General features: G+C 50.8%; 1 protein-coding gene across 1 annotated transcript in view; it reads left to right on the top strand.

Moving 5' to 3' along the window:
* The first annotated feature begins 625 nt into the window (after positions 1 to 625).
* Positions 626 to 15840, top strand: part of MMP2 (matrix metallopeptidase 2) — a 35246-nt gene continuing 20031 nt past the window's right edge. The window contains exons 1-8 of the mRNA XM_007947139.2: positions 626 to 778; positions 3783 to 4009; positions 5810 to 5958; positions 7115 to 7243; positions 7450 to 7623; positions 12329 to 12502; positions 12988 to 13161; positions 14810 to 14965. Coding sequence (XP_007945330.1) covers positions 626 to 778; positions 3783 to 4009; positions 5810 to 5958; positions 7115 to 7243; positions 7450 to 7623; positions 12329 to 12502; positions 12988 to 13161; positions 14810 to 14965 — 1336 coding nt within the window. The remainder of the gene's footprint in view (positions 779 to 3782; positions 4010 to 5809; positions 5959 to 7114; positions 7244 to 7449; positions 7624 to 12328; positions 12503 to 12987; positions 13162 to 14809; positions 14966 to 15840) is intronic.

The raw sequence follows: 15840 nt of genomic DNA on the forward strand, positions 1-15840 counted from the left end.
AGGAGTGTGTATAGTGTCCCGCTCGGCGGGCTTCCCTCCAAGAACTGGAGCTTCCCAACCTCAGGACGTCAAGGGTCTAGAGCGGTAGCGCCAGATGTTTCTCCGCAACCGGACCCCGGAATTTTCGGGGGGACTGGGAAGCGAGGAGAATGAGCACGAGCGCTCCGATGGTGGATTCAGAGGCCTGGGCAGCCGGCAGCGAGGAAAGGAGGTGGAGAAACTGGAGGGGGAGGGGGAGTGCGGTGGGGGGAGGCGGGAAGGGGCGGACCCGAGCGCACCCCCCCGCCCTCGCCCTGCGCTGCCAGCGCCGTCCCAGCCCAGCCGGCCACATCTGGCGGCCCCCCTCCGTTGTTTCCGCTGCATCCAGACTTCCTCCGGCGGTGGCTGGAGGCTGCGCATCTGGGGCTTTAAACATACAAAAGGATTGGCAAGACCAGCGGGAACAGGCGGTGGCGCGGGCGCCGGACCATGCGCTGCTGAGCCGGGTCGAGCGAAGCCGACCCAGCAGAGCGCGCCCTCGGAGCGCAGCGCTGCGCCGCGGAGCAGGCGCCAGCCAGGCGGCGACGCGGCCACACGCACCGAGCCAGCGACCCCCGGGCGACGCGCGGGGCTCGGGAGCGCAAGGATGGAGGCGCTAGGGGCCCGGGGAACGCTCGCCGGTGTCTTGCGGGTGCTTTGCGTCCTAGGCTGCCTGTTGGGGCGCGCTGCCGCACCGCCGGCGCCCATCATCAAGTTCCCTGGCGACGTCGCCCCCAAAACGGACAAAGAATTGGCTGTGGTGAGTTGCAGTGATGGCCTCAACGAGCCAAGTTTAGACAGACTTTGGAGACAGAGGGTGAGGGGCGGGCAGGGTGGGCATAGAGCGAGAGGAGGGGCTTTGGTCAAGAGCTGGGGGGAGGTTGTCTTTGGCGAACTGATCCTGGAATCTCTTTTGCAACCGGGAGAGGGGGACTTTAGTTAGTGGAGGAGGCCTTTGGTAAACAATGACAACGTTAACAACATCGCCGGGGGCCAGGGGGTGGGCCGAAAGAAGCGGGGAGCGGTGCTTTGGCAAGCTGCTGGGAAGGGCCCCTTTTGCAAATAACGGGGACATTGTCAAGCATCTGGGGCACTTGACAAAGGGGGCGGGATTGGTAAACAACATTTGGACACATCTGGGGACTTGGCTAAGCATCTTGGCAGGCCTTTGGCAAACAGCTAAAGGGGTCTCTTTTACAAACGGGGAGGAGATTTTTAACTCCCTGCGGCACTTTGAGAAAGGGAAACTTTGGCAAACCTGAAATTAGGCGCCCTCGGCCAAGCGGAGCTTGCGGAAGGCTGGGGACCTTTGGAGCACATCTGGAGAGGGGCCTTGAACAACAAACAGCTCCAGGGCACCGTTTGTCAGATCAATGCGGTCGGAGGGAAGCGGGAAACGGGGAGCGCATCTCTTTTGCCTGGCTCGGTAAGCGAGCTGGCCAGCAGGGTCAAGGGTTCGGCCTCTGAGCCTCGGAAAGTTTCCTCGAACTTCTCGGGACTTCTCCGAAGGGTCAGAGGGCAGAAGGAGCGAACTGATGGCGGGAGGGGCAGGCGCAGGAGGGCCCTGGCGCGTGGGGCGGGGGCGGACTAAGCTCGGCTAGGGTCGGAGAGCGGCCAGCGAGCCCTCCCTCCTGGCGGGCCTCCGAGCTGCGGCTCAGATGTTGTTTTGCGAGCGCGCGCGCCTGGCTCGCCCTGCGCCCTGGCTGCATTGTTGCTTAAGCCCAGCTGGGGGCGGGGGCCAGTTGAAGGGCATTGCCGGCTATCCATCATAGGGGCTCCCACTGGGGGCCCCTCAAGGTGTTCCTTCCAGACCGTAGGATGTCTGCCTTTTAATGCCTCAACTACCCTTAGATCCTCTCCCCTTCTTCCAGCCTGGTCCCCATCCGGCCCAGGACAGAATGCTCATGCCCTCCCGCCCCCAGGGAACTCCTCTGGATGTGACACCCCTACCCTTTTCTGGCACTAAACCTCTGTTACCTATGAATAGATGGGTAAAGACCTCCCCACATTCTTAAACAATGTATTGTGTTCCAGTATATTTTGACTCATAGTGACCCCATGTGTTACAGAATAGAACTGCTTTGCAGGGTTTTCTTGGCTCTAATCTTTACAGAAGCTGACCACCAGGGCTTTCTTCCACTGCACTGCTGGGTAGGTTTGAACAGCCAACCTTTAGGATAGTATACAAGTACAAACCATTCATGCCACCCAGGGCCCTTATCAAGGGCCTAGAGCCAGCCCTAGGAATAATGTGCCTGTTGGTTGGGGAAGAGAGTGGAATTTTGAAACAATGACCAATTTGCCTGGGTCCCTCAACCCTCTACAGTATGTGGAAGTCCATGCTACCCAGAGGAGCACAGTGGGTTGCCTAAGAACATGGACTCTTAGACTGTATAACTTCAAATCTGGGAATGCACCAATCAGCCAGCCAGCCTAGTGATCTTGGACAAGTGATTTAACTTTACAAAGTCTAGTTTCTTCATCTGCAAAACTGGATAACAATTCCTCGGGTTAGAGGAAAGGTAATCTTAGGTGCTTAGAAAGGCAACTTGCACGTGCATGAACCTTCCAAAAACCAAACCAAACTCACTGCCTTTGAGTCGGTTCCAACTCATAGTGACCCCTCCTTGGGTTTCTGAGGTGGTGTCCCTACAGAGGTAGATCGTCCAATCTTCCTTCCCAGGAGTGGCTGGTGGGTTTGAACCACCAGCCTTCTGGTTAGCAGTCAAATGCCTTAGTCACTACACCACCGGAGCTCCTCAATGAGCCTTAGCCATTATTTTTACCTCCCTCCCCCTCACCTTGTTATCATAAATGCCATCCTTCAGATGTTGCCCTTTAAGTCTTCCAAGGAGTCTTCCCTAACCAGCCCCCAAACAAGGTTGGGGCCTTAAAGTCCCCTGGCCCTTTCACCATTTCAGTGCAGCACTTACCACATATTTAATTTTACACTTATTTGTGACCCATACTATCCCTCCTGCATAGGATTTGGATCCAAGAGACCAGCAACGTTGCCTGTCTTCTTGTTCAGTTTATCCCCAGCACTAGCACAGGGCTTGGCATATAGCAAAAATATTTTTGGAAGAAATAAATGAGTTGGTTGGTCTCTGAACCTCTGCCAGGGCTTGTCTGGTTTTGGCCTCAGGTTGGGCAGAATCAGCAGCACAGCCCCTGAAGGCCAGGCCCGTTTTCTTTTTTGGAAAAATGGCAGATATTGAATTTGAATCTAGACCCATGCCAGGACCCATGCACACAGCCCTTGAGTCCTCTTGTAAGAAAGAGGAGGAACATAATTCAGATTAAATAAGATGATGGAGGTAAAATAGGATGGTTGAGAATCACTGCTCTGAGCAAGGGCTCTGGAAGCAGATTGCTTGGACCCAATTTCAGCTCAGGTATTTGTGAGCTGTGTTATCTTAGGTATGTTTCTTAACATCTCCGGGCTTTAGTTTCTTCCTTCATATGATGGGGTGGTAATTATATTTACATCATAGAACTGTTGAGAGCATTAAATGAGTTGACACATGCTAACCTCCATGCCTGGTCATACATAGGAAGCACCCAGCATATGGTAGCCATTGGGTCTATAGTTGTTTCGTTACTCAGCTAACATAACAGAGTTGGCTTTGGAACCCAGGCTTTCTAGCTCTTAGGCCCCTGACTATGTCCTGTCTGGGCTGGAGGCTGGTGGCTGCAGCCTGCCATGGTCAATGCTATGCCACCCTAATGTGGCTGCTCACCTCTGGGGTGCTCGTTTCTTCCAGCAATACCTGAACACCTTCTACGGCTGCCCCAAGGAGAGGTGCAACCTGTTTGTGCTGAAGGACAGACTGAAGAAAATGCAGAAGTTCTTTGGACTGCCCCAGACAGGGGAGCTTGACCAGAACACCATTGAGACCATGCGGAAACCACGCTGTGGCAACCCTGACGTGGCCAACTATAACTTCTTCCCCCGCAAGCCCAAGTGGGACAAAAACCAGATCACATACAGGTACCAGGGCAAGGCTGGGGGAGGCAGGGCATCATATCATGCCTGGGGCCAGTGGGCTGAGGGACGTGAAGTGTCCTTGGGCCTTGCCTTCTCTCTACGCTGGGGACCCACGAGGTATCTTGTGTAAAAGCTCAGCATCTTACTGAGTCTACATACAGAGTTGTGAGGAACTGCAATCAGACAGACTTGGCCGTGAGTCCCACTCTTACCAGTTATGGGGCATTGGGTGACCGACTTTTCAATTCTCCGAGCCTTGGCTTTCCAGTCTACAAAATAGTGACTCACGCCTGGTGACCCCATGCAGAATGGAATGGAATACCACCCAGTCCTGTGCCGTCCCATGATTGGTTGCAGATCAGATTGTTGTGATCCACGGGGTTTTCAGTGACTCATTTCGGCAGTAGACTGCTAGGCTTTTCTCCCTATTCTTAGTTCTGTTTAGCATCATGGCAGGCCTCTACTACAGATGGGTGGTGGCTGTGTGAGGTGCGTTGACCAGGAATTGAACCCAGGTCTTCCGCATGGGAGGTGATCATCCTGCATTGTTGTTATTGTTATATGCTCTTGAGTCAGACCTGACTCATTATCGACCCCTCCTTGGGTTTCCTAGGCAGTATCACTACAGAAGTAGATTGCCCAATCTTCCTTCCACATATGTAAAGGGCTTTTCAGAGTGCCTGGCATATACAAGAGTGTAATAAATGTTAGTCATTGTTCTGGTTACCTAGTGCTGCTCTGACAAGAATATATATCACAAATGGGATGCTTTAACAAACAGGAGTTTATTCTTACAGTTTGGAGGCTTTAAGTCTGAGTTCAAAGTGCCTCTGGGTGAAGGCCCCTCAGCCTTGGGGTCCAGCTCTGCCTCCTGCTCCTGGCCCACTGGAGCTAGAGGCATTTCTTCACTCAGATAGCTGCTGGGTACTGAGGCTGACAAATTCAAGGTTGACAAGTAAAAAGGCACAGTCCCAATGTTACCAAACCACATGGCAGGCCATTAATTTAAGTCCGTGGCAAATCCCAAGGTCAGCAGAGCATGGCAGGCTGCTAAACAACAACATGGCTACATGCAGGATCCAAGCATGCCATAGGCTAAAGACGATTCCCAAGGCTTTTCTTTATATACAGGAAGCGGACCACATCCCAAAGGCAGCTACTCAGCTGCTTGTGGTAGATCCCACCATGGAGTTGATTGCCAGTCTCATCATGGGGAATAACTACCAGTAGCCCAGGTACTCAACCAGGCCCAGCCAAGTTGACACACAAACATAACCACTAGTCATTATTATTAGGTGGGGTCTGTAGGGGAAGCAGAGGACATGCAATAATTGGTTGCTTATTGAGTTTTGGGGATTCTTCCAGCCTGAGAGCTCTTCTCTGCGTGGCTGGTGTAGGATCCCAAGGATGAATTTTCTTCCCTGTGTCCCATAATGCACTATGTGAGGCCCCTCCCCCAGGCAGGCAGAAGCAAGGGTTGAGACTCCTAAGAAGCCTGGCTGGTGTGGGGCTCCTGGTAACTCAAGGCATTCTGGGAGGGCTATTCTGGAAGTGAACTCGGCTTGACTTGGACACACTCTACTTGCATACACACTCACATACAAATGCTCATGCATGCTCCACACACATACTTGTGCACACTCTTATTCATGCACATATGCACACACAGGCACATATGCACTCATGCACACATTTGCACACAGACATACACCCAAACCAAAAGCACTCACACCCATGTGCTCATATGCACACTCTTGCACTCTCACACACATGCCTCCCTACTCACACATTTTTGCCCCTCAGGATCATTGGCTACACTCCTGACCTGGACCCTGAGACGGTGGACGATGCCTTTGCTCGAGCCTTCCAAGTCTGGAGTGACGTGACCCCATTGCAGTTTTCTCGCATCCATGATGGAGAGGCGGACATCATGATCAACTTTGGCCGTTGGGGTAGGAGGAAGAGAGGCCAGCAGGGGAAAGCAGACTGCTAGGCCTCTCTCCCTATTCTTAGTCTCCCTATTCTACCTCCTGTGTAGACACAGGAGGGCAAGATGGACATTAGAGGCCTGGGGATACTGAGGACACTTAGAAAGGGAGTGAAAGGTGTAGATACCAAAGGCAGTATAGAGGGGGTAGCACAGAGATTGTGAGTGTAGACATAGAAACAGGGCAGACACTGGAGAGCCACGTATTTGTGAGGGCAGACAATGCAGACATGAAGGTATGCCCTGCAGACAGTGCATACTGAAGTCCAACATGGGAGCCACTCGGCACCTATGTCTGAGTTTAAATTTAAACTAATGAAAATGAAATAAAATTTAAAATTTAAGTCCTCAGTCACATTAGCCATATTTCATGAGGCTAGTGGCTATTGAATTGGACAGCACAAAGAACATGTCTGTCATTGTAGAAAGTCTTATTGGATAACACTGGCAGACACCAAGGAACTAGGTCCATGAGGGTGGGCAATATAGGCATGAGAGTAAGTAGAAGAGAGCCTGGAGTAAAGGTTGATATATGGGTTGGTGGTAGGAGCACATGTAGACATGAAGGTAAGTGGTATAGACACTGAGCAGAACAGAGCGGAGGGTGCGTATGTGCATTGGTGCAGGGAACATTGCAGACATGTGGGTGTGGTATGGAGCTTGGTGCCAAATTAGGATGAGGGTTGTTGTTGTGAAATTGGTGGTAGTATGACATGAAGGTAGGTGATATGGTCAGAAGGCAGTGTAGACATAAAGGTAGATAGCATGAACACTGCAGACAGTGTAGACATGAGTGTGAGTGGTAAGGACACTGGCCTAGCAGTGTAAGTATGTGAGTAGGTAAAGTAGATATTGGTGATAGTGTAGACAGTGAAGGTAGGTGCTATAGATAATGGGGGCCATGTAAACTTAGGAGAGTGTTGTAGACCATAAGACGGTAGCAGTCAAGTTGTCAAATCTCTACTCCCTCCTTGTGTTCCCAATGCTGGGTAACCCCAAGGAGATAGGGAGAGGGGACAGATGCTAGGCAGGCTAAAGAGCTCCAACCATGGTTTGGAGTGTGGATGGGTCTTGGAGACCAGATGGGACATCTAGAAGCTGAGATCACATGTGTGTTGCAGAGCATGGCGATGGGTATCCCTTTGATGGCAAGGACGGACTCCTGGCGCATGCCTTTGCCCCAGGCTCCGGAGTTGGGGGAGACTCTCATTTTGATGATGATGAGCTGTGGACCCTGGGAGAAGGACAAGGTAGGAAATGACTATCTGCATGCCACACTTCCTCTCTAGTCCCTTGCATGCCTCCTTGTCACTTAGCAACAAGGATCATGGCTTCCCTGGCAACCCTGAACATCCCCACCTGCTCTGGGGAAGTCAGAATCCTGGTCTCTGAAGAAGGGCCCAGAGAGGGGCACCCCCCAGGTTCTGTGCTGCTCACCCACTATGTTGCCCCTCAGTGGTCCGTGTGAAGTATGGGAACGCTGATGGGGAGTACTGCAAGTTCCCCTTCCTGTTTGGAGGCAAGGAGTATACCAGCTGCACGGATACGGGCCGTAGTGATGGCTTCCTCTGGTGTTCCACCACCTACAACTTTGACAAGGATGGCAAGTACGGCTTCTGTCCCCATGAAGGTAAGCATTCTGGGATGCCCACGTCAGGCCTCAGCTCCCCAGATCTCCGCAGCCCTCCATACTCTTCAGGCCTGGCACTGCCAGTCTACCCAGTGTTCCCCATCTTCCCTCATTCAGTTACCATCCTTCTGATTAGAGCCATTTCTGTGTGACTCTCTCCTGTGCAAGCATTTGCTTCATACTTTCATTCAGTGAGTCCACTTTTTTTAGGCATCACCATTAGCAATAATATTTTTGCAACCACAGGTTTGATATACTACATTTTTTGTAACATACATTAGAGTGAATGTAACGAAACCCAAATCCATTGCTGTCTACTCAGTTCTGACTCATGGTGACCTTATAGGACAGAGTAAAACTGCCCCATAGCGTTTCCAAGGCTGTAAGTCTTCATGGAAGCAGGCTGCCTCATCTTTCTCCCATGGATTGGTTAGTGAGTTCAAACCACTGACCTTTTGGTTAGCAATTGAGGAGTTAGCAACCACTGTGCCATCAAGACTCCAAGAACTATTAAAATGTTCACTGCTGCTCTCAAGAACCACACTTTATGAATGCTGGCTAGCATATGGGGTTCAAGGGCGAAGAGAAGCTTGGGGATGGATCAAAAGTCTGGTGGTGGGATTGGGATGGACTCAGAGACCAAACCTGGTGCCCAAACTGAGTTGGGGACCCTGATCTGGGGGATTTCAGCCACTTCCCTGGTTCTGATACTGACTGCTAATGTGTGTGTACTTGTTGTACATGTTCATGTGCATGTGTGTGCATGTGCATGTGTGTGCATGACCACGTGCATGCATGTACACATCCACGTGCATGTGTGTACATGTCCATGCGCATGCGTGCGCATGTCCATAGGCATGCGTGCGTGTCTAGGCATAGGAGCTATGGCATCTGCTTCTCTTGGTCTCTTTCTGTTCCTCCAGTCTGTCTAGCTTGTGTCTACATCTCTGTGTCTTGGTAAAAGCAGTAGGCTTGACTCACTAATGTGTGTGTGTGGGTGTGTGTGTGTCAGTGCCCAAGACATAAAGTTTTCAGATCTTTTAGGGCCATGTGAGAGGAAAATTTTTAAAAGGCATGAGGATGTTGACATATACATAAATCCTTTTTTAAAAATATCCTTAATACATTTCCTAATCTTAAATCATAAATCATAAAAAGACAGTGTATATAACTTCATACTCATCAAGTCACCATATTTGATGATTTTAGAGGTAGAAAGCCTAGAAAATTTGGAGAAAATGGGAGAAAATCTTGAAGTTTTCCTAAGTACTTCTTTCTTCCCTACCCTGTAAAGACACTTAATGTAGTATGTATGCCGTATTACTTAGCTAGTGATGCTATAACAAAAAATACCATAAGTGGGTTACTTTAAAGAACATAAATTTATTTTCTCACCGTTCTGGCGGCTAAACTTTCAAATCAGGGTCTTAGCTATATTGACTCCTTCCAGGAACTCCTGCTTCCTTTCTGATGTCTGCTGGCAGGCAGTCTTTGATACTCCTTTGCCTGTAGATGGGTCCTCACAGGGTGTCTGTCTTCACCGTATGTGTATGTCCATGTCTATTTCACTCTTTTTAAAAGACACCACCCAGAAGGGATAGGTTTATGACCCACCCTACTCCCAGTGTAACCTCATTAACAACATATGTTGTTATTGTTGTTATGTGCCGTCGAGTCGGACCCGACTCATAGTGACCTCTCCTTGGGTTTCCAAGACAGACAGTATCACTATGGAAGTAGGATTGCCCAACCTTCCTTCCGAGGAGTGGCTGGTGGGTTTGAACCGCCAGCCTTCTGGTTAGCAGTCAAGTGCCTTAGGCACTGTGTTACCAGAGCTCTCCATTAACAACATAAGAAAGCCCTTATTTCCAAACAGGGTCACATTCCCAGGTATAGGAGTTGAAATTTCAACATGTGTTTTTGGAGGGCACAATGCAGTCCATAACATATGTCATCTTCTTGTTGGGTATACTTTTATATACGTGTCAATCTGTGACCCCATCCTAACTGAACACTAAACACCAACCATTGTCATAGAAGGAAAGAAACAAACAGCTAATTAATTGTGTTACTCTTTACACGTTTATTACCAAAGGTAAGCCTTGTATTATGGAGTCCCTGCGGGTGGAGATGGTTAAGCTCTGGACTGCTAACTGAAAGGTTCGTGGTTCAAACCTACCCAGTGAGGCTTTGGAAGAAAGCCCTAACCATGTGCTTCTGAAAGGTCACAGCCTTGAAAGCCCTGTGGAGAAGTTCTGTGTACACAGGGGTCACCATGAGTCAGAGTTGACTCGACAGCGACTAACAACAACAACAACAAGCCTTGTCTGAGGCAAGAGCTTCAGATCCTGGCCTTTAGCAAGTCAGGATTTTTTTAAAGAAAAATATTTTCCCTATCTTGCATTTCCCAGAAGGGATCTAGGTAGAGTTAACCCTTCCATGAGTCAGCCCTTCAGATTGAAACAGTCTGCCTTGATAACAGAGTGGAAACAGCTGTAATTCGTAAGTTAGGAAGGGTTTGTCCCTGCACTGAACATCAGCTAGCACTGTCTTGGTCTTCAGCCAGACGCTAATGCACACGACATGCACGTGTTTGGGGCTTCTTGTTACTCAGCCCCTCCTGACTGCTGAGTCAGTGTCTGCTTCTTGCCATCCATGTTGGGATGAGCAGACGGGTTTCCTCAGTGGTCAGAACACAGCTGCTGGGAGGCTGGAGGCAGGGGCTGGACTCAGTCAATGTTAACACCTTGCCTTTCCCCATTCCAAGGCCACCAAGGCATCTGGCCCCCATTTTGTCTCTTCCCTTCGTACCATTGTCAACAGGGTGGCGGGAGAGCATAGAAACAGGGGCAGTGAGGGTAGGGGCCGTGAGTCCTGAGGTGAGGGTTAGGGACTAGACTCCATTCTGGCCGAAGTGGAGTTGCTGGGGGCTGGTGAGGTCACCTCTGGCGCTGCTGTGCACAGATGGTCCTTGTTACGCACTTGTGGTTTTGCTCATTGGAGATTCCAGAAACACACCATCTTTTAGGGTAGTACAGGGGTGGGGGCAGGGAGGACCCAAGACAGACAAGTCCAGAGTCTGCATCCAGCCCTCTCCTCGTTGCTCTCCAATCAGGGCTGCTGCCTTGGGGAAGTCAGAGCGGGAGGCTGGAGTGTGTATTGAAGGTTCCCAGAGACCCCTCCCTCACTTCCCTGTCCTCGTGTCTTTCTCTCCCTCCTGCAGGGACCACAGCAGGGTCATCTGGAAAAGGGCTTGGAGTTGGAAGGAGATGAACATTTTGCTGTGTGTATGTGTGTTGTGTGTGTTTAAAAGACAGTGAGTGAGAGAGAGGGATTGAAATCGGTGTGTCTTGCTGTTTCAGTTAAGGTCCCTGGGTGACATACATGGTTTGCACCCGACTACTAATTGAAAGGTTGGCAGTTTAAACCTCCCTGGTGGCAACGCAGAACAAAAGCCGGGAGATCTGCTTTCAGATAGATTCTAACAGGAAAGAAAACCCTTCTGAGCAGTTCTGCTTTGTGACATACGAGGTCACCATGAGTTGGAAATGATGACAAGTTTGGGTTTTTGTTTTCTGTTTTGATAGTTTCAGTTATAAGCCTTATCCAGTTCTACTTAGGTGGCCGTGAGCAGTCAGGGGAGCTTCTGCAAAACCTTGGTTTCCCTATCTATCAATGGAAGACCCTTCCAGTCCTGCTAACCATGGATGATGTATTTAGCGATCCATACAATACGGGCATCCACCAGGCAGAGTAGATAGTGACCTTGGGGCTGAAGCAGGGTCCTGGAGGCCGCCTGCTGTGGGCCATGTGTTAACCATTTCAGTGCTGGAGGTCCAGAAGGTCTTAGGGAAAGGATTGGCCCCTGAGATAGGAGTGTTCCCTGGGAGCTCAGAGGAGCAGCTATTTACCAACCAGTATGAATATAACCAGAGGAGCTCTGGTAGTGGAGTGGTTAAGGCATTGGGCTGCTAGCCAAAGGGTCAGTGGTTCAAACATACCAGCTGCTCCTTGGAGGAAAGATGAGGCAGTCTGCTTCTGTAAAGATTTACAGCCTTGGAAACCCAATAGAATTTGCTATGAGTTGGAATCAATTCGATGGCAGTGAGTTTGTTAATATAACCAAACCTGTTGCTGTCAAGGAGTTGATTCTGACTCCTAGCAACCCCATGTGTTTCAGAGTAGAACTGTACTCCATAGGGTTTTCGGTGACTGTGATTTTTATGGATGCAGATGCCCAGGCCTTTCTGTGTGGCACGGCTGGGTGCATTCAGTCAGCCTTGTGCAAACCATTTGTATCACTCAAGGATGTATCAATTGGTATTACCCAAACCCACGATCATTGAGCCTATTCCGACTCATAGCGGCCCTATAGGACAGAGTAGAGTTCCCCCATAGGGTTTCCAAGGCTGTAAATCTTTATAGAAACAGACTGCCACATCTTTTTCCTGTGGAGTAGCTGGTGAGTTTGAATCACCGACCTTTTGGTAAGCAGCTGAATGCTTGAAACACTATACCACCAGAGCTCCTTTAATTAATATAAAGGATGTTTAGTATCTTAACAACACTCCAGCATTGCTGGAGTGAGCCAGCAGGTTGGCGGCCAGCAACTCTGTGAAGGTGCCCATGAACGTGCCCCGATGACCCCTGGAGTTGGCCTCTCTCTCTGTCTCTCACACACATCCTCCCTCTCTCTCCACCCCAGCCTTGTTCACCATGGGTGGCAATGCCGACGGACAGCCCTGCAAGTTCCCATTCCGCTTCCAGGGCACGTCCTACAACAGCTGCACCACCGAGGGCCGCACCGATGGCTACCGCTGGTGCGGCACCACCGAGGACTACGACCGAGACAAGAAGTATGGCTTCTGTCCCGAGACTGGTGAGTGTGCCCCACACTGTGCCCTCTGAAAGGAAACCTGCAACTGCCCCTCACCCTCCTTCCCCCTGCACAAGGCGCTAATCAGGATATTTAAGCACTGGTTGGCTAGATCGGCATGGATACCGGAATCTGAACAGTGCCAGGCATCATTAGCCAGCATGGCTAAAGTGGAGATGCCTGGGTGTCAGGCCAGCCTGGGTCCCTCGATTCCACGGCTCTTCACTCAGCCTCCAGGCTAATTATCACTCTGGAGTCTGGCTACCTGGGTTTGAATCCCAGCCCTGACACTTCCTAGCAGTCTCTGCTCAACCCTGGTTTGTAAATCCCTTCAAGCTTTAGTTTCCCCATCCATGAAACAGGCTACCATCTATCCTTCTGCATGGAGTTTTCCTGGGGCGGGTGAAATGTGTAAGTGTGACTTGTTAATGTCAGTATCATGTTACTGCTCCCTTGCTGCCACCTGACCCGTGTCCCTATCTCCACAGCCATGTCAACTGTCGGCGGGAACTCCGAAGGTGCCCCCTGCATCTTCCCCTTCACTTTCCTGGGCAAAACACATGAGACCTGCACCAGTGCAGGCCGCAGCGACGGGAAGATGTGGTGTGCCACCACGGGCAGCTATGACGATGACCGCAAGTGGGGCTTCTGCCCAGACCAAGGTGCAGAGACACCTCACCCCCACCCCCTTCCTGGGTAGAGAACCCTTCCTGACTTAGGCCTCACTTAAGCACAGACACCCTTCCCCCAGATCCACCCATCTGGTGAGCTACACCTTGGGTAAGGCCCTGCCCATTCCCGGCAGAGACATTGCTCCCCTTGTGTCCCTGGACGCTGCACACACTGCCCATCCTAGGAGGAGACAGGTTCCCTGCTTCGGCTTCATGCACCTGGGCAGAGACTGCCCCCAAGACAAGCTCCCACTCACCTTCTCAGGACCCTGCACTGTGTGCAAATCAGCCCTCTTAAAGAGATTCTGCTCTTACCCAAGGGTAAGGCTCCCTCCCTCTACCACCCTTCCTTCCAGGCCAAACTGTCTAAATTCTGGACACAGGTTACCCTGCCCCAGAGCAATGATTCTCAAGAGACATTCCCACGCTGAAGGAAGAGACACCTTCCAGGAGCAATATCCTCAACTCCGCCAACATATAGCAGGGACCTTGGGTAGGAGAGAGGGAAGAAGGGGTAGTCTTGGCCTTGCTCCAAGCCCACCTCGGTGGTGAAGAGTCCCACTGCAGGGCCCCCAGAGCCTTCTCCCAGCCCCAGCAGTACTGTCTTCTGCCAAGTCGTGACCAGGAGACAGCCTGTGACTATACTGTGTAGCCTGTGCCATGAGCAGGGAGCTTGGGGCACTGTGCCCTCTCTAGTCTGCAGGGCTCAGGGTCATTCGCTCAGAGCTCCCCAATGGCCCATCATGGTCAGGTGAGAGGGCTGGGCTAGGTCCTCCCAGAATGAGATTGGCCTGCCCTCTGTGTTGCTTTTATTCTTTTTCTTGCAATAAGACAGAACTTGCAGAATGCTAACTGACAGAGGCTGGCCCAGTTTTCTGATTCCCCATTGAGAGCCATACTGGGGCATACCTGGACTTTACCTGTACTGCTCTAGCCTTCCACCTAAGGTGGGATTCTCCATCTGTTTGAACAGCTTGAGGCTCTAGAGCTGGTGATGGGGGTGACGTAGTAGTTTGCCTGCTGCCTGGGGCTGAGCCTGGGCAAACACTGTAAGTGAGAAGAGTCTTTACCATTTTAGGAATGCTGGCCCCAAGGGGCCAGCTTATTGCCACTCTCTTACCTCTTTGGGACTCTGAGGAGTGGCTTTTGTCCCTAGTCTTGATAGAGAAACACAAAAAGCCAGGAAGCTCATTTTTTTTTTATTATTGTAAAAATATATATAACACATTTGCAAATTCAACATTTTTCAGGGGTGCAGCTTAGTGATATCAATTACATGAACCATTACCCTTCACTGATGCCAGATTTCTCATCACCACAAACAGAAAGTCATTGCAGGAAGCTCAGTTTTTAACAAATGGGACTTTAAGTAGGGGAGTCACAGGTGCTACTTGTCCTTCTTCCTTGTAGTGCACATGCAGCCTGCCCTGAAAGGGCCAAGGGGACTTTGGCTGGCCCTGCGTGAGAGCAATAGTCATCAGTAGTCCCACGATGCCCGGGAGGAGGGAAATGCATACGGCCATTCCCAGGGCTCGGCCCCATCATGGCCATGCGCTCAAAGGCTTGCATATCTGGGGCTAGGTCTGGATTCCTCTCTCATCTTTCCCCATCTTTCTACCCCCTTCATTGTGGCCCTCAGGGTACAGCCTGTTCCTCGTGGCAGCCCATGAGTTTGGCCATGCGATGGGGCTGGAGCACTCGGAGGACCCAGGAGCTCTGATGGCCCCCATTTACACCTACACCAAGAACTTCCGCCTGTCTAATGATGACATCAAGGGCATTCAAGACCTCTATGGTAAACCTCAGCTTGGGGGCCTCTGGGTGGGGGATCTAGGAGACCATACAGCCTGGAATAGAGGCCCAGTGCATGGGAACCAGCCCGCCCCCATCAAGCCAGGACTGAAGGAGACCAGGGCAGGAGGCAGCAGTGTTGGCCTGATCGGGGTGAGGAGAGTAAGGAGACTCAGAACAATACTCCAAGGGGCCCCTTGAGTGGCCTCTTACTCCAAACAGCCCTGATAGCCTTGTCCTTCTTGGCTCCCAGAGTCACTCTGTGAGGCAGAGAGAAAAGAAATGGGGTCTCCTTTTACAAGGAGAGTAAACTGGGGCCTGGGAGAGGTGACCTTTCTGACCTAGGGCACACGGGCTTAAGTGACTGAGTTGGGTTTAGAATCCAGGAGAGTTAGCAAAGTGCAGGGTGGAATTTCCCAGCATGCAGAAGGGCCACCCTGGACTATATAGGAGACATGATAATAGGCAGGGAGGGTTTGTCCTTCTCACGGATGCTTTTATTTTAATGAGCAATAGAAACAATAGTGCTAATAACAATAACAACTAGTACCTTGAACCCATGAATTACAGATTATTAATGCTGATAATGGGAGCTCTGGTAGCATAGTGGCTAAGACACTTGACTGCTAACCAGAGGGCTGGCAGTTCAAACCCACGAGCCACTCCTCGGAAGGAAGATGGGACAATCTACTTCCGTAGTGATACTGCTTCGGAAACCCAAGGAGGGGTCGCTATGAGTTGGGTTCGACTTGACGGCACATAAAAACAACAGCAACAACAATGCTGATAATGAGGCGAGAGTTTAAAAGAAAGTTTTGTATATATATATGAGAGCTCTGGTAGCATAGTGGCTAAGGCACTTGACTGCTAACCAGAAGG

The sequence above is a fragment of the Orycteropus afer genome, unplaced genomic scaffold (genome assembly GCF_000298275.1).
Source record: "Orycteropus afer afer isolate SDZICR_OR568_19922 unplaced genomic scaffold, OryAfe1.0 scaffold00009, whole genome shotgun sequence".
Taxonomy (NCBI): domain Eukaryota; kingdom Metazoa; phylum Chordata; class Mammalia; order Tubulidentata; family Orycteropodidae; genus Orycteropus; species Orycteropus afer.